At 45.4% G+C, this 27,569-nt stretch overlaps 2 protein-coding genes and 1 pseudogene across 12 annotated transcripts in view; 1 reads left to right on the forward strand and 2 right to left on the reverse strand.

Moving 5' to 3' along the window:
• LOC135898567 (cytospin-A-like) overlaps positions 1–8,564 on the reverse strand; it is a 138,893-nt gene extending 130,329 nt beyond the window's left edge. For 3 of the 7 annotated variants that reach the window (XM_065427592.1, XM_065427598.1, XM_065427595.1), the window contains exon 1: positions 8,098–8,492. The gene's annotated coding sequence lies outside the window, so the exon portion shown is untranslated. Of the gene's footprint in view, positions 1–6,854; positions 8,493–8,545 lie in introns of those variants that run through there. The other 4 variants (XM_065427596.1, XM_065427597.1, XM_065427594.1 and 1 more) reach the window with 3 other exon arrangements.
• Positions 8,565–16,098: 7,534 nt separating this feature from the next.
• Pp2C1 (protein phosphatase 2C) overlaps positions 16,099–27,569 on the forward strand; it is a 30,051-nt gene continuing 18,580 nt past the window's right edge. Inside the window, exons 1-4 of one of the 5 annotated variants that reach the window (XM_065427601.1) lie at positions 16,099–16,225; positions 16,301–16,475; positions 19,958–20,092; positions 24,487–24,702. In XM_065427601.1, the coding sequence (XP_065283673.1) occupies positions 19,975–20,092; positions 24,487–24,702 (334 nt within the window). In that variant the 5' untranslated portion in view covers positions 16,099–16,225; positions 16,301–16,475; positions 19,958–19,974. Of the gene's footprint in view, positions 16,226–16,254; positions 16,476–17,516; positions 18,075–18,122; positions 18,260–19,957; positions 20,093–24,486; positions 24,703–27,569 lie in introns of those variants that run through there. The other 4 variants (XM_065427602.1, XM_065427600.1, XM_065427599.1 and 1 more) reach the window with 4 other exon arrangements.
• LOC139056397 (piggyBac transposable element-derived protein 4-like) lies at positions 25,789–27,362 on the reverse strand (annotated as a pseudogene).

A 27,569-nucleotide genomic window follows, 5' to 3' on the forward strand; every position in this document is an offset into this window, starting at 1 on the left:
CTGCATCCACTTCCTCATTCTATCATCCACCCATATGCCTCTGTATCCAATGAATGTCCAGCTCAGTTTCCTTGTGCCGTAGATATGTCGCTTCTCCGTGGATGGCGGTTGCCAGCGGGTATGTGTCAGTCTTTCTTAGTTTGCATACGGCATCTTGCGGATCTATATATATGTGCCGAGGGGTGCGATGTTCGAGGCGACCATTTCTGGCTGCATGGACAATCTCTAGAATCGCTTGTAGCTCTGCACTGGTCGTTCTTGATGGTGTGCCATAGGTAGTTGTTGCTGTGTTGCTACCGTCACTGTTTGTCCAGGTGGTACTGGTGCAATTCTGTGAAACAGCAGCATCCGTGCAAATGCAGTGAGCTGTATTATCATTAAGGGTGTCTCTGCGGTGAATTTGCAGTGATACTGTGGTGATGCTGTGATCTTGATGGGGAAGGACAGAGCCTGAGTGCTGAAAGAGGACAGTGAATTGCATCAAGAGCTGCTCAGATGGCATCTTCCTGCTCATGAAGTGCCCTCCCAAGGTGCAAACTGTGAAGTCTGCCTATATAGTGGGTAAACAGAGCTACCTCGGGTTTATACAAGTTCGGGTATCATAGTGCCAGCACAGCACATTAAAAGAGTATTAGAGTGAATCTGTGCGTTGCACAAGCATCCCCTCATTTTGCCTTGTTATGCGTTTTGGCTTCCAGTTTGTCAGGGTATTAAAGGCGCAGAGAAGCACATGAATGGTGACAAGCAGATGCATCATCTATCAGTGTAACACATGAGCTTCAGCAACTTTGCCAGTGAAAGTGTTGTTCATGAAGGCACAGTTGCAGTGTACAACCATCACCAAGTGAGTAGGACTGAGCTAGATAATGAAAGCGAGTGTGCACCAACATATTACAATAATGGCTTGATGTGGCTAAGCTTGGTTTATAAATTGCTAAACAAGAAAATGACTATTCTTACTTCTTAGAGGTAACGAGGGCGGGGCTTACATGTGTTAAATATAAACATTTTAAGGTAATGTCATTCCAAAGTTCATGGCACAGCTATTTCATGATCAGAGCCACCATTCAAGCAACCATTCAAAATTTCGACTATCATGGAGGGCTAACGGGAGATTTCGAATAAAAACAGAGTCAAATAGTTTTATGTTGTAGGGACCTAGCCTACATGAAGCACTGCAGCCATGCCAAGTTTTCGTTGCCTCATGGAGAAAATAAGCTTTTGCGTAACTGCTCAGAGAATACACAAATTAAGCAGTGTTATAAAATAATAATAATAATAATATTTGGGGTTTTACGTGCCAAAACCACTTTCTGATTATGAGGCACGCCGTAGTGGAGGACTCCGGAAATTTTGACCACTTGGGGTTCTTTAACGTGCACCTAAATCTAAGCACACGGGTGTTTTCGCATTTCGCCCCCATCGAAATGCGGCCGCCGTGGCCGGGATTCGATCCCGCGACCTCGTGCTCAGCAGCCCAACACCATAGCCACTGAGCAACCACGGCGGGTGCAGTGTTATAAAAGAAATTGTGCATGTCGCCACTGAAACTCTGTGGTGTCTCATCACAACACGCATTTTCTGATGGCATTAGCCTGTGTGAAACCATGCCATCAGTGACTGCCAGAACCGATCAAGGTTCAGCAGATAATTATTAGGATAATTTCTTGATGATATAATATTGTCACGAGTGGCATGGCAACCTTTCTTTAACGACCATGTTACTAGTGATGATATTGGCAGTAGTACCTTTTGTAGCTGGTTGTCATTTAACTCAGCCCAGTGAAGCAAAAACAAATTTAAAAAATAAGGGACATCATGCACATGCACAAAAAAAAAAGGTTTTCTCTTTGTGCTAACGTCCATGCTACACTGCGCTATGCACCACCAATTTTAGTGGCAACTCCCATAGACTCCTAACTTTCGGCTCAGCTCTGCATTAAAACTTTCTCTTCTGAAGCTAACGGCAGCTGCCAGCAACGATGCAAGGCATGGGGGGAAATTCATAGATGCTCAAGAATCATGTGTTCAGTGGATTCGTCTGCTACTCCACAGAAGGCATATGTCGCCAACACGTCCACTTTCATGTACGCAATGCTTTGTGCACCCAACACATTTGTTCCACCCACGTAGCACTTCAACGGTACTCACTTGAAGTAACACACATTAATCATACATCACAGATCTTCAAGCATTCCATACGAGGTCTAGAAGCAACTATAAATTAAGAAAAAGAAGCACCAGCTCCCTGACTGTTACAAGCATGGAATATGTGGCCAACTGGATAAGAGTCACACAATGCTCAAAAGTTGTTAAAGACACCTTCACCAGAAGCACGAGACTAACACCAAAGTATGCTGCAGAGTACCGTTACATACAGGCAATTTACAATGTCTTCTGATAGAATAACACTACTCAAAGAAACACCAAATGCATATGTATATATATCCCGTCAGCCCACAACTATGATATCCTCATTCTGATATTTCCAAATTCTGATTTAAGCGTGCGTGCATGCGTGCGCCTGTCCGTCTGTCTGTAGTTCATTCGTTCGTTCAATCTATGCTCTTAAGCCGACCCAGCGGCCCAAATGGTCTACCAGCTTGGGCCACTATTGTCGAGTACAACTTTAGAAAAAAGGGGAGGCCCTGGCCATATGACCAAAGCGCGACAGCCGATTGCCTCCGCGACTAAAATAGTCCCGCTCAAAAGACCATGCTTCTAGAATGCATAATTCTCGGTACAAATAAAGACTTCTCTATTTTGATGACTAGTTTTGTAGAGCTCTCGCGATTGGAATGCTACAGCCATTGCCAGATTGCAAAAGAAAAACCCTGTGCCTTCTACAACGCTGCGCGTCATCTGCTCTTTAGCTTCATCGCAAGGGATAAAAGAAAGCAGCTCTGCATGGCTTTTGCGCTGGTTTACATGTGCACGGCACATTTAATGCTCGTTTTCCGAGCCCAAAATAAATCAGTTGCTATTTAACAAGCATTTAAAAAAAACAACGTATTTATCGGAACCATTCCAAACCTGGGGCGAGAAGATGATTGAGGCAGTAAAAGTACAAAAATGCTTCACTCATCATTTTAAATAAATACTCTTGGTTTTAAACAGCATAAGAGTAATTTTTTTTTGTGTTTTCACAAACTTATTTTCAAGAATGGAATAGTTTACTTTATTTATTTATTTTTTTTACTTTTGCAAGCCTGCAGCATCGCCAGTTTGCGTAGAGTCAGCGAAGCGCGCTGTAATCTTTTGTCGCAAGATTACGGCTCAAAAATAAACGCATGCGGCACAAATGGTGCATCGTAAGCTCGCAATAATATTTCCGGCATGATAGACCACCGCAAACAGTATGGGAATTCACTGTGATGAGGGGCAGATGCACACGACTGACTCGCTTCGGCCCAGTTCGAAGCGCGGGCGGCCATCTTTTCCATTGGCGGGATCACTGGCCGTCTGGCTCATTCTAGAGTGCATGCCCATTGGTGGAGGCTCATGTGCATCTGCCTTGGAGGAGTAAACGCCCCTTTTTTCTAAAGTTGTACCCGACTATAGGTATGTCCTTGTGGTCGTGATGCCATGATCTGGTCATGATGTCAGCTTTGTGATCTGACACTCGTCATACTATAACACCTACGGCGACCCAGTAGCCCAAGCCGTCCAATAGCTTGAACTACTAGGTATGTGCTCCTGGTTGTGATACCATCATGGTCATTGCATTGTGCTCGTTCCAGCTCCATCATCCGGCTCTTGTCATGCCATCGTCATCAAACACTATCGTCGTCATACAGTCATTGGCACACCATTGTCGTCATGCAATCCCATTGTCGTCATGCAATCCCATTTTCCTCATGCAGTTGTCATGCCATCATCAGTCGACGTCATAGGATTGTCACAATGCCGTTATCGTTATGCATACGTTTCCATACCATCATTGTGATACCATCCCAGTCATTCTATTGTTATTACGACTTTGTCAACAGACTCTCGTAAAGCCAGTGTCATCACACAGTCATCGTCAAACTATTGCCATCATGTCATTGAGGATGCACCACCTCATTGTACATCAATCCTCCTTCATTATTTTATTGTATTCATCGTGTCATCATTTCATCATGATTGTGCTACCACTGTAATGCCATCGTCGTCATTGCACCATCACCTGACAGTCACTATTATGCATCCATTGTCAGACCGTCGTGGTCGTGCCATTGTCATCATTCCATCTTCATCATCCAATTCTTGTCAAGCAGTCATTGCCACATCATGGTTGTCACGTCATTTTCGTCATACAGGCTTCACAATACAGTCATCATCATGCCACTTTTTGTCATGCCACCATCATTATGCTATCGTTTTACCATCGTCATCCCTTCTATAACATCATCCCATTGTCATTATGCTGTCGTCCTCCTACCGCTTTCATCGATCCATGTACATCATTCCCTTTTCATCATTCTATCATAATCATGTTATACAACCACGATCATGCCACCGTTTTCAAGCCATTATCATCATTGCATCATTATCAGACAGTCTATCATGCATCCATTGTCATGCCATCATGGTCGCACCATTGTCATCATTTTGGCTTCATCATCCAGTTGTCGTCATTATACCATCGTCATCATTTAAGAATCATCACCTCATTGTCATCGCCATACTGTCTCTATTTTTCTATTCACGCCATTCCTTCATTGTCATTCAATCGTCGTCACTGCATCGACATCATGCAGTCGTCGTCATGCTACCAGACTCATGGGCGGCCTTGACAAGCGAGTGCCACGGCAAAGTGGCATAATACCGGAGTATGTCGCATATAGCCAAAGCAATGGGAGTCTCAGAATGACCACTACAGATGTTAAACAAGCATGACTTCAGGAATATGGTGTGTCGCTATGTTGCTCGAATGCTGATCACGTTACCAGTGACAGTCAACGTAAGATGATTTCTAGCATGGTTTTTCTCATTTTTTTTTCGCCAATTGAAAATTTGCCTCACTTTAGCTTTGTGCAGCCTTTTGAGCATCATACTAGGTTTCTGAGATTCCATGCAACACAACAACGCAGGTACAGCTATCGGCCACTGTATGCTTCGCTGCACGCCAAAAACTATACTCACACAAGCATGTGCAGCTCACGGAAAGCAACAAAAAAGACATCAATGAAAATCAAAATTAATGAGGATTAAAACTTCTTTTCTTATTTATTACTCAGCCTGAATGAATAGTTTCACATAATTGCTGGCGAAAATCACCTAATCATTTGTTTGTACAAACACGGCCACCACAGAAGTGTCGCTAGCCTCCCCAGTGTTGCATGTGATACATAAAACAGTGATTTTTATATCCTGTAACGAGTCTTAAGTTGTGGATAGGTGACAAAAACCAATTACCATTTCCTAGTTTTCTGTATGAATGTACTCCTCGTAGCCACATACAGAGGTGAACAAGTCATTATAATTTTCCTTGATGTGGAATGGGGGTTGAGCTTTCTGGAGATATGGTGCCAGGCTGAAGGAATAGGTTAGCTCTCCAAGTAGACCAAAGCCTCACTTTTATATAGTTTAGAGATGTTGCAAATGATGCCACAAATGCAAAAATATAGAAATAGCTTCCATTACGTACATTTTCCCATTTAATACTGGTAAGTTACTGTCCGTAGAACAGCTAATTATGCTGCATCTCAGCATAAAATAAAACTCAGTTTGGCCAGTATTACAGAATTTTTCCTGCAGAACTTACTGATGCTACCTCTCATAACTACTTTGTCCAGACTATTTGTGGGAGAGTGGATCTCTGACTCGAAGCTGGCAGTTGTAACTGCCAAATTATGGCTTGGGAGATTTCCAGCAGCCACTTAAGGTTTCTACGTAGCATTCTTCACTTCTCAGTGGAGAGTCAAATGGTGACATAATTATGCAGCCCCTCTAGTTGCATTTTTTTCTGTAACTAAGTCATCTTTTGGCATAGAACAAATATTGCAAGGTATCTAGAAAGGTAATCTATCAATTTAGGGTAATCTAGAGTGAATTAATTATTTCCTTTTGTAACCCATGTGATGAACACCATCCAATGCAATAAATACCTATCCAGTACAAAAAGTACTTTACAAGTATACATGAACATTAAGATGACTACTGTCAACATGTTCACGTGAACATATGGATGAAATTGACTGTATTATAAGGAGCCCATGTTGCTTGCATAAGTATTTTTGTGCAGTTATTCTGTTAATATAGAGAATGTAGCAAGATGAAAAGCAAAAGTAGCTGTTCTCTATTATTTTTTTACAACTGCAGCATCAAAAAGCAGTGCAAAACAAATCAATGCTAGCTACAATTATATCCACATGGTCTGAAGTGGAAAACTTCCAAGCAATGAACATCTCAAGACAACAACATGAAAATTAGATATACACTGAACAAGGTGTGTGTGTCATTCACACACAGCTGGCATCCGATTAGGCTAGCAGACTGCGACTACCACATGTAAGTCTCTTCCACTGATAAATATTGTCACATATTCAGTCACATTGTGACATTTAAAGCTACTGCATATCAATTTGTTCAACCGTATGCAAAACAATTACTGTCTCTGCTAGTCAGTGTGTTGATTCAGAACTATGCAGAACATATGGTAATGTAAGAATCAGCTGTAAAAAGCTTAACATACAAGAGGTAAATAGCTGTTTTTTTTTTTTTTACCTTGCAGACAAGAAAATGAGCAAGAATGAGGGATATACAACAGTTCATGTAAACAATGACAAGTTCCTTGTGCAATTGAACTTGAGGGACCCACAAGCTTATGAATAACCAAAATGTTTGGGAAAGCAGAACAAGAGGCTCACAGGCAAGAATAACTGCTGGATCAAGTGGCATTTGTCTGGAAAATGGCTGTGAAAAAAAAAATTTGCAAACGTAGTTGTTAAAGTGAAACAGTTTCACTGAGGGGTACTGCATACACCAGAGAACAGCGGTCCCGGATGAAAAAGGCAGACGGAGAGGAAGGGGCAACTGGTCCCCACATGCATTCTGGCCAACCAATCAATGCAACCAGAAACACATAATGACCACAGTTCAGCCCTTGCACATAGCACGGTCTTCTCAATCCCCCTGACAAAGGCACTGTAGTAGCTCAGTTACCACATGCTATCCTAATGCAGGGTGAATATCTGATTAGGCAAATGATGCAAAAAGAATGCAAGCGTGTTAAGGTAACATTAACATGCATGTTAATAACCGACGCTTTTTGTTATCTTTATTTAGATTAGAGTATCAACATGCAGTTACTCAAACAAAAGCACAACAAGCTTTTTTGCACTTTTGCAACAGTAACTTAATATGAAATATGGTACAAGGAAAGCGGACAGTTCGGCCCAAAACAAGTTCTGTTGCATATTCCGCAGAACATTGCGATTAGCATATGGTGTAATTCTGTGCATATGATATGATACACAGAACTGCCCTGTGCCCATGCCTACAAGTCGGGCAAGCTAAGTGATGTTCGTGGCACAAATGGGTAGGTGTACTCAGCCGAACGCATACACATTTGCGAAACATTCTCTGTTCGGTATTTTTACATGCACTAGTATGCACCAGTAATTTCCTGCAAACTGCAAATCGAACTCACTTGAAGTATACACAGAGAAGTATACTCATATCTTCAATATTTGCACAGGCAGAATGCGCTACCAGTTTGTCGCCTGCAATGCGCCTCACATGGCAAAAAAAAAAAAAACAACGAAACTTTACAGTTCACAAGAACCGCAGTAGCTGGGTGCGGTTGTGCCCCATTTATCATACGACGCCAACACCACAATGTGGCTGCCAGGTTCAAAGCCGACGCTCGATAAACCGTCCAGTCTGTTTTGAAATTGGTCAGCGCTAGTTCGCTCGAATCACCGAGAAAATGCAACAAGCTCAGTCCACAAACACAGATGCTTCGCACATGCTACTGCATGCAAAAGCAACCATGCAACAGCTCCCGTACGGCATGCATTTATTTGCTTGGGGTAGTCCCGAGCAAACGTTAACGGCTCATCAAGAAAAAGAAACTAGAAAGTTTGTCCCTGCACCAGGGACGCAGCTCACGTCGGCAACGGATGCAAAGTGTCAGGCCAGGTTCGAAGCGGCCCTAGAGGCGCCAGCTAGATGCAGCAAGCTGTCAACATAAATATCAGCTTGAAGACGCTTAAATGGGTCATCGGCGGCAGTGCACCAGCAGCAGACGTTGAAGGCTCACGACTCCGAACCGTTTTGTCCGGCCGGGCACAAGCAGCAGCAATTATCAAACATGCAGTCGGACAGTAGACGCCGCAGGGCAAAGCTCGCGGCCGTCTCGACAATGCATTCGGTTTTCCCGGAAGCAATGTAGCACAGTTCAAACGTAATACTTCACACTTTTGAGATTGGGCACTACTGCTAATACGCGAGCAAAACAAACAAAAAAGTTCGGTAAGCCTAGTGACTGAACCTTTAGCCGCTATAGCCTCTTTGGCGCTCCGATTGAAAGCGTTAATATAAAAAGAAGGATTTGCACCTAATATGTGTTTGCCCAAATTTCGCAGCAAGACCGCATTTTATCGTGCGGATCGTTCAGCATGACACTTGGCGCTGTTACTTACGTGATACCTTAACGAAAAAGAGTACACATATTTACAGCATATACAGATTATCTGCGCATTCTGCATCATCATCATCAGTCTATTTTATGCACTGCAGGACAAAAGTCATGATAGCATTTCCTGTCGGTAGTGACTACAGTGACGGGGCCCGGTACTTTAACATATGCACTACAGTGACGGGGCCCGGCACTTTAACATCTGTACTACAGTCGCTACAGTGACGGGGCCCGCCTCCTTAACCACAGACGGGACCGGCACTTTACGTCAACACTGTAGCGACGTCAATGGCCGCATTTCTTTCAAACATGCTATGCAAACAACTTCGAGCACTTCACGGCAGGCAGTGAACTTTATTAAGGACCTGAGGAGCGACTCCGAAACCCCCTTATGAGGGAGGGGGCCGCCGCGAACCGTTCCGACGTTGGGACGGGCAGGCCGTGCCTGACCGCCTCCTCCCACTCTTCTTCCGTGGTGAGATGACCGTGGTCCCGTAACGAGGGACACCGCCAGAGCATGTGTTCCTAAGTGCAGAATGTATCTCCGCAATCCGGACACCTGCCCCGCACGGACGCGGCGTTAGGTTGCCCCTGTGATCCACCACGGCCGCCGCGAACCGGTCGGACGAACCGTATTGGACGACGTCGACGAACGCGACCGATCGTGGATCGTCGGCGACGGATCCGAGAAGTGCGGCCGCTCGGGCCCGGCGTGTGCCTACATTGCGTTGCGGGTGCACGTTGCGCGGGAACGGCGAGACCGTGACGGCCTCCCGCGACCACGCGTCGAGCACGTACCGCCTTTCCCTGACGGGTTAAAGTTCAGCGCCTCCAGGATCCGCTTCCCCGCAGGCGAGGAACCGAGCCTGAACACCTGGACTAACTTCTGTGACCCAACCTCATCGAAGGTGTTGTGGACCCCCAGCTGCATGAGCTTCTCGGTGCTGGCGCCTATGGGGATGCCAAGCACTTCACGGACCGCGATATTTTATTCCAGTACTGTCCACAACACCACGTGAATTTCACGATGTCAGCAACTTCCGTGCAGTAATTGATTGCACACATACAGATCCAACGACCGCAATGGGTACTTGTCCACGAATGTACAATCTTTTGCGTATGCACTGTAACACCTATGATGATTATAATAAAGAAAGAAAGTTCACTCTAATGGAAGGGGAACGGTAAAAACACATTAAAAAAGGCACGGCACATGTTCCTGCTTGTGTATACACCAGACAATGAATATTCTACTGAATTAAGAAAAAGAAAGCAGCGGGTAATTGCTCGCTTAGAAGACCGATAAACATGCAGTTCGATGAAATTTGAGAAATAATGATATTTAAGCTTCCAAGACTTTAGAAGAAAAGAAAAAGAAAATTAAGACCAAATCATCGCGGCGTAACATATCACAAGTCGCTGTGGGCGTCGAAGACCCTAGCTATAACGAAATTATTTTTGAACAGCTCCGATAGTGTCGATGCAACAATGGTTGCTTGCGTACTGTCAAATGCTCATATGCTGCGCCATAAAGCTCACGGCACGGTGCAAGAACGTGCTCGGAGCGAAAGCGAAACATTGCGCGAGGACATGCATGCAGACGCGAAGTCGGTCACCGCGAACCCGTGCGATCACTGCATTGCAGTTTCATTCTGTTATGCTACATTTAGTTACACAGACAGCCATCCCACTATAAGAACATATTTCACATAGTTTTCTCAGCGATTGCTTACGTTTCATGCAAACCGGTTCGGTGGAATCGATTGCGGCGACCACTCGCAGTGTCCCAGCTTACTGGATGTAGTGGACAAAGAGATAGCGTTTGTAAACCATTCTGTGCTTTCTGTTTGTCCAACATGATTATTTTAAAGGTAAAATACTGCCATTTCGAGAGTACTTGCAAAATTGTTCAGGAGGGCTGCCGCGTAGTATGTTTATTTAACCTTTATTTAACGCCGCCGCATGTGAGGCGCTTCCGACAGATGGCGATTCCGTAAGTCGTCCTCGCCCCGCCCCGTCGGTGTAGTGTTGTTGTTAAAGCGACGGGCCCCGTCACCGTAGTGTGGATGTTAAAGTACCGGGCCCCGTCACTGTAGTGCAGATGTTAAAGTGCCGGGCCCCGTCACTGTAGTCACTACCTTTCCTGTCAGCAATGCCATCATGCTGATCATAGAGTTTCCTATGCTGATAACGCGCGTGCCGTTCGTTACTGGAAAGTACCGGGCTCGCAGCGTTAAAGAAAGGAAACGCATCGAGGCAGATAACGATTATCGTTGTGTGGCAGAAGGGGCACTCCAAAGGTCATCTGCATGCACTATGGGCAGACGGCATGCCGTTTTGCATGGCAGGTATACGCTAGGCGGTATATAGTTGCTGGCGTTTGTTTTCGCACTCGTGTGGTCTACTTGCTGTGACGTGCGTCTTGTACGTGGAAACGGTTCTGTACGCGAGACGTACTGAAGTGGTTTAACTCTGTATGGCCGGATTTTCTGCTGGCGTTGAGGCGGACGGATCACACACTCTAATTTGCGCCATTTGAGTTGTATCTCGCCACACAACAATAAGCGTCATCTGTCTTGTCCGCATTAACGCAGTAGCGAACGGCATGCGCGTTATCAGCATATCGTTCCCAACAGGAAAGTAGCAGGCGCGGCGTTTTCAAGAAAGGAAACTCAAGCACACCCTAAGAAAAGCCCAGAAAGGCACGCATTGTCCAATGGATATCCGATTTAGGTCGATGGGTAAAGTCAAAACAAAATACACTATACTGATGGGCGATTTCAATGCCAGGGTAGGCAAGAAGCAGGCTGCGGAGACAAGTCAGTGGGGGAATACGGCATAGGCTCTAGGAACAGCAGGGGAGAGTTGTTAGTAGAGTTTGCAGAACAGAATAATATGCATGCAGATAATGAATACCTTCTTCCGACAGCGGGATAGCCGAAAGTGGACATGGAGGAGCCCGAATGGCGAGACTAGAAATGAAATACACTTCATACTCTGCGCTAGCCCTGGCATCACACAAGATGCCGACGTGCTCGGCAAGGTGCGCTGCAGTGACCATAGGATGGTAAGAACTCGAATTAGCCTAGACTTGAGGTGGGAACGGAAGAAACTGGTACATAAGAAGCCAATAAATGAGTTAGCGGCAAGAGGGAAACTAGAGGAATTCCGGATCAAGCTACAAAACAGGTATTCGGCTTTAACTCAGGAAGAGGACCTTAGTGTTGAAGCAATGAATGACAATCTTGTGGACATCATTAAGGAGTGTGCAATGGAAGTCGGTGGTAACTCCGTTAGACAGGATACCAGTAAGCTATCGCAGGAGCCGAAATATCTGATCAAGAAACGCAGCTAGAATATAACTGGCAGAACTTTCGAAGTTAATCAACAAGCGTAAGACAGCTGACATAAGGAACTATAATATGGATAGAATTGAACATGCTCTCAGGAACGGAGGAAGCCTAAAAGCAGTGAAGAAGAAACTAGAAATAGGCAAGAATCAGATGTATGCGTTACGAGACAAAGCCGGCAATATCGTTACTAATATGGATGAGATAGTTCAAGTGGCTGAGGAGTTCTTTAGAGATTTATACAGTACCAGTAACACCCACGACGATAATGTGAGAGGAACTTGAAATCCCGCAAGTAACGCCGGAAGAAGTAAAGAACGCCTTGGGAGCTATGCAAGAACATTGTCCTAGAAAGACTGGCCACCCTATATACACAATGCCTCATGACCTCGAACGTACCGCAATCTTGGAAGAACGCTAACATAATATCCTAATCCATAAGAAAGGGGACGCCAAAGACTTCAAAAATTATAGACCGATCAGCTTGTCCGTTGCCTACAAAGTACTTACTAAGGTAATCGCAAATAGAATCAGGAACACCTTAGTCTTCTGTCAACCAAAGGACCAGGCAGGATTCCGTAAAGGCTACTCAACAATAGACCATATTCACACTATCAATCAGGTGATATGTGCAGAATATAACCAACCCTTATATATAGCTTTCATTGATTACGAAAAAGCGTTTGATTCAGTCGAAACCTCAGCAGTCATGGAGGCATTACGGAATCAGGGTGTAGATGAGCCATATGTAAAAATACTGGAAGATATCTATAGCGGCTCCACATCCACCGCAGTCCTCCACAAAGAAAGCAACAAAATCCCAATAAAGAAAGGCGTCAGGCTGGGAGATACGATCTCTACAATGCTATTCACAGCGTGTCTAAAGGAGGTATTCAGAGACCTGGATTGGGAAGAATTGGGGATAAGAGTTAATGGAGAACACCTTAGCAACTTGAGATTCCCTGATGATATTGCCTTGCTTAGTAACTCAGGAGACCAATTGCAATGCATGCTCACTGACCTGGAGAGGCAAAGCAGAAGGGTGGGTCGGAAAATTAATCTGCAGAAAACTAAAGTAATGTTTAACAGTCTCAGAAGAGAACAGCAGTTTACGATAGGTAGCGAGGCACTGGAAGTGGTAAGGGAATACATCTACTTAGGGCAGGTAGTGACCACGGATCCGGATCATGAGACAAAAAATAACCAGAAGAATGGGCTGGGGGGGGGGGGGAGGCGGCGTTTGGCAGGCATTCTCAAATCATGAACAACAGGTTGCCACTATCCCTCAAGAGAAAAGTGTATAACAGCTGTGTCTTACCAGTACTCGATCACGTATGGGGCAGAAACCTGGAGGCTTACGAAAAGGGTTCTGCTGAAACTGAGGACGACGCAACGAGCTATGGAAAGAAGAATGATGGGTGTAACTTTAAGGGATAAGAAAAGAGCAGATTGGGTGAGGGAGCAAACGCGGGTAAATGACATCTTAGTTGAAATCAAGAAAAAGAAATGTGCATGGGCCGCACATGTAATGAGGAGGGAAGATAACCGATGGTCATTAAGGGTTACGGACTGGATTTCAAGGAGAGGGAAGCATAGCAGGGGGCGGCAGAAAGTTAGGTGGACGTATGAGATTAAGAAGTTTGCAGGGACAACATGGCCACAATTAGTACATGACCGGGTTAGTTAGAGAAGTATGGGAGAGGCCTTTGCCCTGCAGTGGGCGTAACCAGGCTAATGATGATGATGTCCGGAGCCGAGCACAGACATCCGCCGGACATAGATGGTAGCGGATGTCTTGAGTGGAACGTCCATGTATGTTAAACCTGTCCGATCGCTTCATTTGCGATTGACACTGCGCTAATACTTCGCTGCTTATTTCTTGAACGGCGTACACGACACACATATTCGGCGTTGCACAATTTCTTGCCTTTACACAGCGTGCCATCCCTGAAAAAATTTTCGGCGCCCAATATTCGCTGCAAGCCGTGGTACAACACAACCGAAAGTGGCGGGTCCATATTGTAAACGTGCTTTCCGAAGCAGACAGGACAGAGGGCGCTTTTTAGCACCATTTTCGCAGATGTACACGGATGTACACGGAAAAGCACGAACAGTCTCTAATAGCAAAAGGGCGAAGAGATGCCGGGATAATGAAACATAAGGCATTGTGGGGTTACAACAGGTATGAGGTACTGAGAGGCATTTGGAAGGGAGTAATGGTGCCGGGGCTTACTTTCGGGAATGCGGTCCTGTGTTTAAGGGCAGAGGTTCAGTCGAGACTAGAAGTAAATCAGAGAGCTGTGGGAAGGTTAGCACTAGGTGCCCACGGGAAAACCACAAACGAAGCAGTACAGGGAGATATGGGCTAGGCATCATTCGAAGCAAGGGAAGCTCAGAGTAAAATCGTATACGAAAAACGGCTGAGGAAATTGGATGATAACAGGTGGGCAGCTAAGGTGTTTAAATACTTATACAGAAAGAGCGTTGACTCACAATGGCGGAAAAGAACTAGGAAGCTAACCAGTAAGTATGCCAGACACGAGGACGAAAAAGGACAGAGCATTAAACGACAGGTTAAAAATGCGGAAGGTAAGAATTGGATAAATTCAATGGAAAAGAAGCATAGCGTAGAACTATATCGATACTGGAAACAGCAGATCAGGAAGGAAGCGTTTTATGATAACTCAAGAGGCAGTGCCCTACTCTTTGAAGCTAGATCAGGATGTCTTAGAACACGGAGCTATAAAAAGAAATTTAACGAAGAAGAAGACACATGTACTGTGTGTGGTAAATATGTAGAAACAATGGAACACCTCATACTAAAATGTGATGGTATCAATCCCGATGTCGATGCGGCCACAGTCACCCTTCCTGAGGCCCTAGGGTTCAGAGATAATGATAGTCATGTAAATAAACGTGCGGTGGAAATTAGCAAAAGGCGATTGGAGGATTGGTGGCTCAAAAGCAGAGAGGTGACATGAGGTTAAAAGGGTAGGAAGACGTATTTAAAGAAAATCGAGAAATTCAATAACACACAACACAGATAAAAATAAAAGGCAAAATAAAAATCTGAGCATGGTGGCAACTGCCATCGCCCCGTTTCAAAGGGGACGCTCCTACCTTGCATCCATCCATCCATTCGCAGCGTCCCCTGAGCGATACAAGATTCCCATAACAATGCAGGATTCCCATGACCTCTTTCATAGACGATTCCGGTGAGAGTGCTGTCTAAAAATTGGCAGTGGCTTAGCTCGACTATGCCAGGATACACGTAGCGAAAGCTAAGGCATAGTATGGTCAGCCTTGGTTAACCTTGATTGCAAGTCCAGGTTAGTCTGGTTGTCTAGCTATGCTGCGGCGGTTAGCCAGTCGTTCGGCGCGCTGTTCGTCTGTTTCCTAGGCGATTCGTTTCCTCTTCATCTCGTTCCGATGTCGATTCCAGGCCTCCTCCTGCTTATCAGAATTATCGCCGTCCATACTACCGCCTCAACTGTGGTTGCGGGGCGCGCGACCTCTCCTTTTCAATGCTCCGACGTGTTATCAGGCATGCGACGCAGCTGATGAAGCGAGCGGACGCGAGCGCAGCATACGAAGAACGCGGCGTGACGTCACACCAAACGGCGGCGGCGGAACACCTGTGGCTCGGTGCAAAGCATTGCTCGGTGCACGACCTACTACTGGCGCATGCGCAGTAGTGACTAAGGATCGGGAGAGAGAGAGAGATAGAGAGAGAGAAATATCCTCGACGAAGCGCGCGTTGTGACGTCATGTGCCTCCTCGGAGCATCACCACGGCGAAATCGCAAGTTCGCGGCCAGAAGCTTTCGCTTTAAAATGTGCGCCGGTCCCGAAGATATATCCAGTACTATCGTTATCGGCGCTAAGAAAAGCGTTCTCGAATTCTTCCTTCATTACAGTTAACGTTTCGACGTCCGCAGGACCCAAACGAGGTGTATCATTTGTAAGATAATTAGCACGTGAGCTTTCTAATGCGTGAATAAATGTCATGCGCTTCACCTAGCCTGGTATCGTTGTGCTGAGGAACGAAGCTATTTCGTTCATGCATGTGTCACGTGCGCAGATGGCGCCGTTGTCGCGGTCAGCTTAGGTTAGTCTTGGGCAACGTTACTAGACTAGATTAGTGAGTCTATATTGTATATATTAACGTTGGCCTAGGGTGCCTCGATGCCCTCCTCCCCCACCGGACATCGCGCGTGGCATTCAGTTCGACAGTTTGTCCATTCGAGCAGGTGTGGTCGCGTTTGATCGAACTCAAGCTCATCAGGAGTTGTAAGGCCTACAATTAATTGAGCAATTTGTTGCAGACTTTTCAAGCCTAATTCATCGCCCAGAACTATCGTGAAGAGAATAGGGCAGCAAGGCAAAGGGATAACCAACCCCTTCGGCGACGGCGGAACGCGTCCATCTTTATAAGGAGCGTAAACACAGGAGATCGAGGCAATCGCAAGAACCCCAACCATATTCGACGACACTGTTCAGGTACATTCACCGGCATCTCCTAAACATACTGTTTACAAGGGCTGTGGATCCCACGGCTTGCTTTTCGGCATAGACCACTCATGCCGGCGTCCCGCGTGATACAATGCCCATAATCGGTCGAACAAGACATTATTGGCTTCCAATGTTTAAAAGGTAACTTAATTGCCTGTTGTAGTGATATGGGACCACAAAAGACGAGAGAGAGCGCACGGCAGATTGCGTAAAGCTAGGGGCACTGTTGGCCGGCGTAAACTGCAATGTAGCGGCAGTCAGCGCGGTACATCCGAAATAACGGTCGAGGCCCCCCCGTCGCGAGCTCGGTTTCGCTTGCTATGCAAATATTTCATTTGAGGCTTTATTGTATGTTGGTTGCTTGCGACAGCTAGCGTAATCACGTAATACATTTCCAAATCTCGCTCGCTTTATATAATTTCCAATAAATATAGACTAAACTGAAAACTGCTACCTTCACGGAAACCAATCGATTTCTCAATACATTCTGCAAACTTATCATAGAAATTTTTGCGCTAACATTGTAAGTTAATCAAACTGACATTTTTAACTAATAATTAAATTATATAGGCTGCTTGCAATATAACTCGACTGCTTAATTTTGCTTTCTATGAGTTTCAGGCAGGACTTGTATGGTCGAGCTTCCCTCGTTATCTGAAGCGCTCGCCGACTGACGTCGGGGGTTACCATTATTTTCAATCGAAGCCGAAACTCGCAAATCTTTTCCCGCGTTCCGGCCGTTTCCATGCCCGACAGCCCGGCATGTAAACACACGCCCGTTTCTTGTCTTCACACGCCGTCTGTTCGCCCTTGGCATTTTCATCTGATTATAACTACCATATGCTACCAGATGTCTACTACCAAGGCCCTCCTTTCCCACCAACTGGTTTTAACTAACGTCAGATGAAAACGGGAAAACAGCAAGGTTGCGTCACAGCAGACTGAAGCCAATCACGCTCTGACTTTACGGGGCAGTGAGCGAGAGAGCGGAGAGGTGAGTGACGAAAGCGACAAGTTCGCGGCGGCCGCGCGAGGGCGATGGTAGCAAATGGATGAATAGCGTGCGCCAGACAGGCGAGAGGGCGCCGGTGGTGGGAAGCTTGTCTCAGCCTGCCTCGCGGTGGTGCAATCGGATTCTGTGCGAAGCTGGCGCGACTGCGGCAGGCAGGCGGCAGACCGCATCAACATTGAAACCAAGTGAATGAGTGGTTTGGTGGCCAAGTTTGGCGAGTAGGAAAGTGCAACGTGCGGTGGTCAAGCAAGGTGTGTGTCTATGCAGTGAGATCGCCGCGATGATAGGTTTAAATCTGCGAGTCACCGGACACTGCAACCAGGGTGGCCGTAAATATATGGAAGATGCCTTCGTCGTCGCTTATCAGCAGACCAAGGACAAGACAGACCTGGAATACGCTTACTTCGGTATCTTCGATGGTCACGGCGGTCGCGAAGCCGCGCTTTACGCCAAGGAGCATCTGCTCGACGCTATTGTGAAACAAAGCGACTTTTGGTCAAATAACGATGAGCACGTGCTGCGTGCCATCAAGCACGGCTTCCTCACAACACATCTTGGCATGTGGAAGGAAGTTGGTGAGTGTTCCGTGTTGTGTATTTTGCTAGTGTCCACAGCCACATCCAATAGACACGAGCGGGCCGCCGCCGCTGCTGGGTCACGGGAAGCGAGTTCGGCCTTTCAGGCAGCGGCGTTACCCGTGATGCAACTCGCCCATTGAGCGCTAGGCCTAGTATTTGTTCATCAGGTGGGCTGTTCAATCGTAAGTACTACGGGTATCGCACGGTGCACTTTTGATCGCGATCAAGCCCGATCAGGATCGAATTTCTCAGTCGCGATTGGTTCCTTTGCGCACGCTGCACGAGGGAGCCAATCGCGGTCGAGAGTTTCGATCCGGATCGGGCAAAAGTGGACGTGGGACACTGGCATAGCAAAGCCGAGCGTTTTGGTTACTGCAGTTAACTTCACGGCATCTGCTTTACTGATCTTGTTTTCTGCCGGCCCGACCACACAGTGTGGTCGGCTTCACATTAACGGCACAAACAATAGAGCATCATTGAAACAGTAAGTTTCCACGGGCATCTGCTTACTGCGAATTTTAAGAAATGGAAAGCTTCGCTTGAAGTAGAAAATAAAGTATTGTAAGTCATTGTGCTTGCATGCTGGTACGCTGTTTTTTAGTTTAATCTAAGACAAGGTTCTGACTGGTCTTGTAAAGTCGCGGGGCGCTTTTCTAGTTGATGGCTAGCACGTACCTGCTTTGCTTCCGCGTAGCGAACTCCGTGGCTCACGCCTACTAATTTTTGCACAAGGACGTTTATTTAACTGATTTCGAAAGGTCACAGTGAGCAGCATACGAAAAGCCTGGCACGAGCGAAGATCTCTACAGGAGAACAGGCCCGGTCTCTACTACGGACTCTACTGCTCCCCCGAGGAAATCAGTGATGTTATATTGAAGGTAGAGCGCCGTAAGACGCGAGAAAGGTATAATACGGCATGACTGACTCGGCGCAAGCTCTGCAGGCGCGAAAAAGTTCGACGTACACCCAGCAACCAAAAAAGCGCCTCCTGACTTCTACAATACCAGTCAGAACCTTGCCTAATCTAAAACAGTAGGACGCGTGCACGACCGCAGTAGCAACTTCAGTGCAAAAGTGCGCCTCTTCACGCTCAGCTGCCATGCACAACGTCTGTGCAGCATTAGGAGGGGAGAACAGCAATTTTATATATGCGGAGACTGCCATTAGCTGTTACCTTTCATCTGCATCCCAGCAATTATGACATTCCCTAAGTTTCCGGACAGTGCTGCAGTTGTTTGGAGAAACTGGCTAGTGGTACAGAAAAAGCAGCTTATCCGAAGTCGAGAAATCATCCAAACCTTGTCGAATGCCCTAGGGTGGTTGAAAACCGCTGACAGGTCTACAAATGAGGATGACTTTCATCACGTGTTAAATTCAGTGATGATTTAGTGGTAAATGCAAGTTATATGTGTTAGCATTATGTTGCACTCCTTATAGTTCCCGGATCCATGATTTAAACAGTGTTCACCACATTGCAAAGTGTTTAGAAGCTCTCTGGAAACACATGCTGCCTCTTCGAGCTTTGAGAAGCGAAATGAAACTGACAGTGCTCCAGAGCAGGCCACCGTCAGTTACACTACACTACACATACACACACGCACGCACACTCTCTCTCATAAGATCTTCCATCCCCTCTCTACCGCTTGGTCTACTCCCCTCCCCACACACACACTTTCTTCATGTTGTCACTTCTAATGCTAACAAATTAAAAAGGATCTGTTTTATTTGTGTAATGCTTGTAATAAGGTCGTGTAGTGTTTCATACATGTTCATTATTATTGATTCTGTTATGCTGTACATTTATTTGGAGTGTTTTTGAGCAGTTCAGTCTTTCTAATGAATTTGCCTGAATTCTTGTTTCTTTCATGCTGCTGCACCAGGCAAATGGCCCAAGACGATGTCAGGTTTACCAAGTACATCAGGCACAACCGCAAGCATCGCCTTCATTCGTAGGGGCAAGCTGTTCATTGGTCATGTTGGAGATTCACGTATAGTGCTCGGATGTGAAAGCATGGGTAAGTTTTATGATTCTCTTCTTGGATGACACTGCTTCAACAACAAGTGCTGTTGCAGCTTTTAGCGTGCAAAATGCGCTTGCACACACTAACACAATCTTACATTATTGAAACAACATTCTTGATCAGCTGCAACCTTTTACTTGGCATAATTAGAGTTGAAAATGTGCCACTGTAGTGACAGAGTGTGACACCTTTTATACAAGACTGAGAACAGACTGGAGTGTGTGCAATGCTTTTCGATGAATATAGTTGCTCAGAAACTTCATAAAAGGGCTTAATAATAATGCATGTATAAAGAGTGCAATGCAATAGAGAGTTTTAGATTTGGGTGCCCAAGCATTGGGGGATGCAAGTGGCTGTGCATGCAAAAGAATGCGAAGTGAGCACAAAAGTACACTAAGGACCCACAATGGAGTTTTTGTCCCCCAGTGCTTGATTGTGGCTTGTGTACCTATTCTAAAACTCTTTAATTCTTCCTCTCCACTGGGGCAGCGCTCCTTACTTTTTATTTCCATGGCTCACTCATGGTAACCCTTCAAGGTTTGCATCTGACTGACGAGTGGTAACAGGACTGACAGGAAGCATTAACAACTGCTGCTTCTCTGTTTGCTTTTAAGGGCCCCTCACGACGTTCCATTGCAAATTTGCATAATACATAGGAAGTATTACGGCATTGTCTAGGGAGTGTTCTGCCGAAATAATTTTTCATATTGGTTCATTATTGGAGGAGATCGAAGAAATTTAACTGTCATGTTACCATGCTGCCGGGAGGCAAGTACCACTGCCAACAGAGACACTCTCTCCCTCTGCCTAAACCAGTGTCCGCGGGCAGCATTCGTACCCTGCCTTCTCCCGTACCAGACCTGAGAGACCGCTTCATGTTCATGCTGCCTCCCCTGTTTTTATTCTTTTCCTTTCTTGCTGTACACTGCATTTCCAGTGGCGGTGTTGTGCTCTCTACATTGGGTACTACATTGGGTACTTAACCGAAGTCACATGCTATGGTTAGTGACGTCGCAAGCAGCGTTTCTTGTGTAGAGGCATTTGAGCATGTGACCTCTTGACTCGAGAAGAAGGGCCTTCTGTTTGAAATTTTGGTCGTTTCTGCTCCATGCAGCTGTTTCATGCTTTACAGGCACAAAAGTCGCTGCTTGAGCTATGCGCCTTGCTTGTTAGCTTGCAATGCCCAAACCTGGTGAGGGGCCCCTTAAGTTTGAAGGCCGGGTGTGTGTGAGTGCACAGACTTTAAGTTCGGAGTAACTTATGATCATGAACAATTGCCGAATGGCTGGTATCTATGACACATTGATCGTCAGACGGCTGTCATACTGATCGTCGATGTCATAGATCGGGGCCAGAGTCCTTTGGTACTCTTTTTTACTAGTCATCAAACTTCTCTGTCATGATATGGGGAGAGCGTCATACCCTGCCAACAGGGACCGCGTGGCTGTGCAACCAGTTCTTAGGGGGCACTCGGTAAGCAGCACAGCAGCTGGCCTGTGTGTTGGAGTTTTTTTGTCATGGCTTTATGTTCTTCTGTGGCCTTTTAGCATGTTTAGTGAAGCTGGCATGGTTTTGGGAGCTTCAAGAATGATGCCGAAGACCTGTTGTGGGCCTTAGTGTCGTTCTGTGGCAACAGAAGGATTGACGGAACAGTCTGCCAACCTTCATGAAATCAGTCACTGAGACGGCTTAAAAATAAGAGGGGGAGCTAAAGGCTAGGTGGCGCCAGCCGCCGCCCATTACAAAGGGTGTAGCCACCATCCATCCATCCATCCATCCATGAGAGATAATGTTGCACAGACAGTGCAATTGCTGCAGAGCTTGTGCTTTATGTATACTGAATGCCCCAATTAACATTGGCCAAGCTGTTAAAAGAAAAGAAGGAAGAGGCAAACACAGTGCAAGATACAATTAAAGAACTGAGCACTTCGGACGTCAGACCGTGACTTTTTTCTTCCCTTGCTTTTAACCGCTTGGCCTAATGTTTACTGGGACTATTTATTTGCACTTAGAGTGAGTTGAAACATGCTTCCTAAGTTGAAATGCCGATTATGTCTTTCCAGCCTTTCAAATTGTGTTTGAGGCTTTCTTGATTTCATTCACCGGATGTTAGGCTGAGGTCAGTAGATGAGTTCGTGCAACCAATACTGATGAATCTGAACTAAAAAGAAGCAATTAAAGCAAAAGAAACTGCTTTTGTAGTTCAGTTCTGGCCATGGTGATTTGAAATATTGTGTGATGCGCACACAAAAAGCAGGAAGCAGTGACATGGCACAGTGCCAACATTGATGTCACCGTTGTCAATCGAAGGCTGCCGGTCACATTCACAGGTGCTTCCATGAACGAAATGCGACTACATATAGTGGTAGCTCTGTATGTATTGTTCACAACCTACAGGAAAGTAGTGATATTCTCATGCTGATGCATTTGTTTTCATCTTATGCCAAATGTGCAACAAGTGACAGGCCCCAAAAAGCGCAGTGAACTTAGCTGAGTTATTATGTCAGTATACAGCAGGCATGCACGTTTTAAGAAAAATACCTGCTCTCTAAACGAGTGCTTATAGGTGCAGAGTTTCCTTGGAGAATACTTAGTTGAGCACACTGCATGCGTGATGAGTATGAAAATTGGCTATCAATTAGTCCCCGTCTCCCAGTTGCCGTTTTCAAAGTAGTTCCTGATGGTGCAGACCGACCGCTCATGTCATGCAGCTCATCTTAACTAGTGCGATGCAATGCTGCTTATATCCGCAGATGTGCATGTTTTGCAATATTTCGTTATTATTTCATGTCAGCGCCGCGTGGTTTATATGGTGCTTGAAGCGAATGACGAACTGTGGCCATTAGTGCCAGCATAAACAAACACACCATTCAGGTAAATCAATATTCAAACGCAAGCACTTGTGCTCTAACAGTTATCCTGGCCGTGAATATGCGGAATGACTTCTTGAGATTGGGTAAAAGAAAGAAAACTATACTTGCACACAACTTTCTGTGGCAATGGAGGGAAAGCTACAAGGGCAAAGCAGTCATGAATGAGAGCGCATTTAAAAGACGTCGCACATTTTCGTCCTCGTTAGTTTGAGCAGATGAAGAGAAAATGTAAACACCTTATTCTCAACAGCTAAACGAGACAAAACACACCACTGAACGTTGAAGTTGACTTACGTTGCAGCTTTTCCCTTCTGCATCTGAGAAACATTTGAAACCATTGCACGTGAAAGCAGGGCTGATTCAGCATGTGTTCCAAGAAACCAAAAGCACTGCCAAACACTGCTGAACTATTTGGCTCGGTAACATGTCTGCAGAAGCTCCGGCTCTGCAGCTTGCTCTTCATTGCCATGGAAAGTTGTCCGTGAGTATAGCAGCACATGTAGAAATCAGCGAAAAAAATTCCATGGCTGATGCATCGTTACAATATGGCAACGAAATCGACTTGTCTGCTGACGATTCCACTCTCAGTGTCATGACCGTCAGCACAACACAGCTTTCGCAGGAAGGCAGAGTTGTGTTGGTCTAGTGTGACCGGACCTAAACCCATCTTAACTATTTTAAGCTGCTTAAGCAAGCCAGTGACACTGGTGATTATAGACTTCTTTATCTACAGTTCCACTTATAGCGGCACCTTCTGTCCCTATAGCAAACTTGGCCTCAAGTTTCGTGACCAATAGAAAAGTATAAAAGACCCTGCCTTGGCATAATTAAGGGGGGCCTCAAAAGCTGCAGGAGAGAGCAAGCGGTCATTTAAGTGAGATTGCGGGCTGCCTGCTGCATGCAGTGAAATAATATTTGGTGTGCGTGTTCATTACAGCCTTGTCTACAGTTCACGAATGTTTTATTGTGTTCAAGAACTGTTGTAGTGCTCCTTTAAGACAGCTACATAATGTTACGCCTGGCATAGTGACTAAGGGATTGCGTTACTAAGTCTGAGGGCATGGGACCAAATTCGGGCCATGGGAGCCGCATTTTGATAAGGGTGAAATGGGGGGAAAAAAAAAAAACACGCATGTGTATCTCGCGTTTGGTGCACGTTAAAGAGCCCTAGGTAGTCAAAATTAATTTGGAGTCCCTCACTACAGTGTGGCTCATAACCAAATCATGGTCTTGGCACGTAAAACCCCAGAGTTTAATTTGAACTTAATTTTTTATATAATATTACATAAAAAGTCCACACAATATGGATTCCAATGAAGAAGCTGCATTCCCACAGTTCTTTTGCTTGCAGACTGCAGAAGTAATAAACTTTTTTTTGCATAACTTGCGCACCATAAACTTTTGATTTCCATAGTACACTCCCACTCAAATGTGAATACAGGGAAGAGTATATGGATGTTGTAGGGCACCTTGAGTGGTGCACTAATGAGCTGTTGCACCACTGGTTGTTTGCAGACGGGGAGAACTGGTATGGGCAGCCCCTGACGCATGATCATAAGCCTGAAAGCCCGAGGGAGAGGGAGCGCATCCATAGTGTTGGTGGCCTTGTCATGAACAAGTCTGGGGTGGACCGAGTGGTCTGGAACCGCCCCTCTGTTGGTCACCGCGGCCCTGTTCGGAGGAGCACACACTTCGACAAGATCCCCTTTTTGGCAGTGGCAAGGTCTTTAGGTGAGCACCTTTTGTGATCTTGTGTTATGCTGCATTTCAACTGAATGTTGTAGCTGTGCCATAACAAGAGAGAAAGTGCTTGGAGGTGCAGGGCACTCACAGACCTGCCCACATTCTACGAACAGTTAATAATGGACAATATGTTTCACAGGCCAGTGATGTCACTTCGTCATGTGGGAGGACTGCATGCATTTATTTAACCATAATACAATGTCATATCGCAAGCTATGCAACCATGACATCGTTTTGTGATGTCAGCTTGACCACACTAGAAATGATACTAGACTACAGGCTCTCAGATGCTTTGCCCTGAGGGTAAAATAAATAAATAAATAAATCCTAGCATGTTGCTTGTGTGCGCTGACCACTGATTGCAGGTTTATGTTATGATGATGAAGATGATGAAATAGATGAAGCTACTGTTTTATATCGCCTGGGCCTAGCCATGGCACTAGTGAAGGTAGCAGACCATAGAGAACTGTACAGTTTGAGCAAATAAAGCACCATTTGGAGCCATGTTTGTGACTTGCAGCTAGTAATTTAAGCAGCTTGTTTAAGCACCTAGAGGCAGCCGAGTTCCCGACTGCTGTGCCTTGTCTAGTGCCCGTGATTTATGTAAGCTGCTGTGTCTTCTCCTTGTCTGGTTCATACACTCATCTCCCTCCCCATGTGTGAGATAGTCAACTGAACAAACTCTAGTTAACCTCCCTGCTGTCTTTCCTTCCTCACTCTTTCACTACCATGGGAAAAAGGGCAGTTTTTACTAGGTGGAAGGAAATATTTTTTGGTGGCTAGGCACTAATGTCTTATTTACATTGTTTGGTATCAAAATGTAGCTAAAAGAATTTCCTATTCAATAACATAAATGTTGCATATATATTTATTACATAAATTAATGACAAACTGTTTATTGTGTAAAAATTTATACAGTGAGGATATTGTTCTGCTTGAAAAAGGTGCACAACATTAAAAATATGAATAGTGAAAAAATTTGAAGATATACATTTTGTAGCCTATTATGTTCTAAAGCGATGACAAAAATTTCAGAAAGTTCTGCGAAAAACTGTTCTTTCTGAAAAAAAAAAATTAACGTGGTTCAGTGGCATGCCATTCTCCAAAGCAGTCCTTCGTCGGGATGAAACACAGATACACACCACATGGCTCACAAAAAACTGCCCATCTCTACTTTGTTTTTCTCGTAGCAGAGCTTGCACTTACGGCGCTGTTTTTTTGCACCTGGGGCTTGTGCTCCGACTTCTTTGGAGGAGGTGGAGGGTGACTATTTCTGTCGTCCATCCCAAAAATCTGGTTTACCAGCTCAATTCGAAATGCAAGCTGGTCAAAGCCAGTCTTTCTAGAGAGCTCCTTTATCTCGGGGTGGTGTTCCCTGTGTTTTTGGAAAATGTTGAAGCTGTTGACTACAGCAATGTCAGTGCAGTGGAAGAACAGTGTCTTCCACCACCTGACACACTTCATCAAGACATTATAAGAAGCAATAAGTTGATTGGACTTGTCAACACCAAGCATGCCCTTATTGTAGTCTTCTATCAAGAGCGGCTTCCTGATGGCGAGCTTTGTCCATTGATCTCCTCTCTTCACCTTTCGCATTGCAGTGACGTGAATGTTGGCAGTGTGTGCTGTGCTTATCATGTTTACAATGTTTCAAGCGCTTGTGTTTCCACTGCAAGTACAGCATATCATGACACCGCAGCCAGCAAATGTCCCCTCGAGTTCTTCTTTTCTCCCAAGTGGAGTCTTTCAACTAGGTGGGAAATCCATGACAATCTTTGCTCATTGTTCCACAAGAGAGAGTTTTCCTTTCAAAAAGATGTTCACGGAGGGAGGTGGACGTGTAGGAGTTGTCAAGGTAGATGATGGAGCCTTGGTCCAAATATGCATCACATAGGCGGGTTACATCATCATAAGCCAGTCCCTTTGAGCTGGGTGTTTCTCGCTTCCTGGTGTAAACACCGAATTGAACAGTGTAGCATGTTTTGAGTCAGTGAGGACTCATAGCTTATACCCCCATTTTACCCCCTTGTCACGCATATACTGCCGAATTCCCGATCGTCCTTTTGATTTAACCATTTGTTCGTCCACGCACAAATTTTGGTATGGCTGAAAAAGCTTACCTGACATATCATTCATATGCTGCAGTGGATGTGCGATCCTGTGCAGCTTGCCATCGCAGACAGGGTCAGTCTTCTCCGGGTCCATGACACTGAGAAAAGCAAGGAATTAAAAAAATTGGCTCCTGGGCATAATCTTTGGAGGAATGAGGCCCGAAAATAACTCTGAGGTATTCCAGTATAGATGGAGGCGAGGCAGTTCCACAATTCCCATGTAGATCAGTATTCCGATGCATTGCATTACTTCACTGGGACTGAAATTTTCCGTGAGCCGTCCTTTTCTGCGTAGGTCTGCGTCTCTAAAGTATGCGTCCACGCATATTTGTTTGTGTTTTTGCAGATAATGTTGATTAGCTCTGCAGTGAAAATTAGAAGACATTGACTGCTGTATGAAGTGCTGTGCATTACTCCGGAGCGCGCCGCCAACTTTGACCCCCGGGTTTCTTCTCGGAAAACACTGTACGCACTTTACAGCTGCTGGCAAGGAATCATGTCCGTGTGATGTTGAGACCCTGAAAATACATAATATTGCTGTGAGTACAGGCTCCACCGCCCATAACTATTTATTAGTAATCGAAATCTGTGCTGCACATAGAGCTGACACTCACCTGCTGCATGTTCCGGCTTGATTTGATACATCCTCGTCCTTGATGTTGAACTCTGATGTGTCCACATCTTCAGGCTCACTGCTACTGATTTCATCCGTAAAATCAGCTTCAGGAGCGTTCAATTGGCGAG

Source organism: Dermacentor albipictus, chromosome 2 (assembly GCF_038994185.2).
Source record: "Dermacentor albipictus isolate Rhodes 1998 colony chromosome 2, USDA_Dalb.pri_finalv2, whole genome shotgun sequence".
NCBI classification, from domain to species: domain Eukaryota; kingdom Metazoa; phylum Arthropoda; class Arachnida; order Ixodida; family Ixodidae; genus Dermacentor; species Dermacentor albipictus.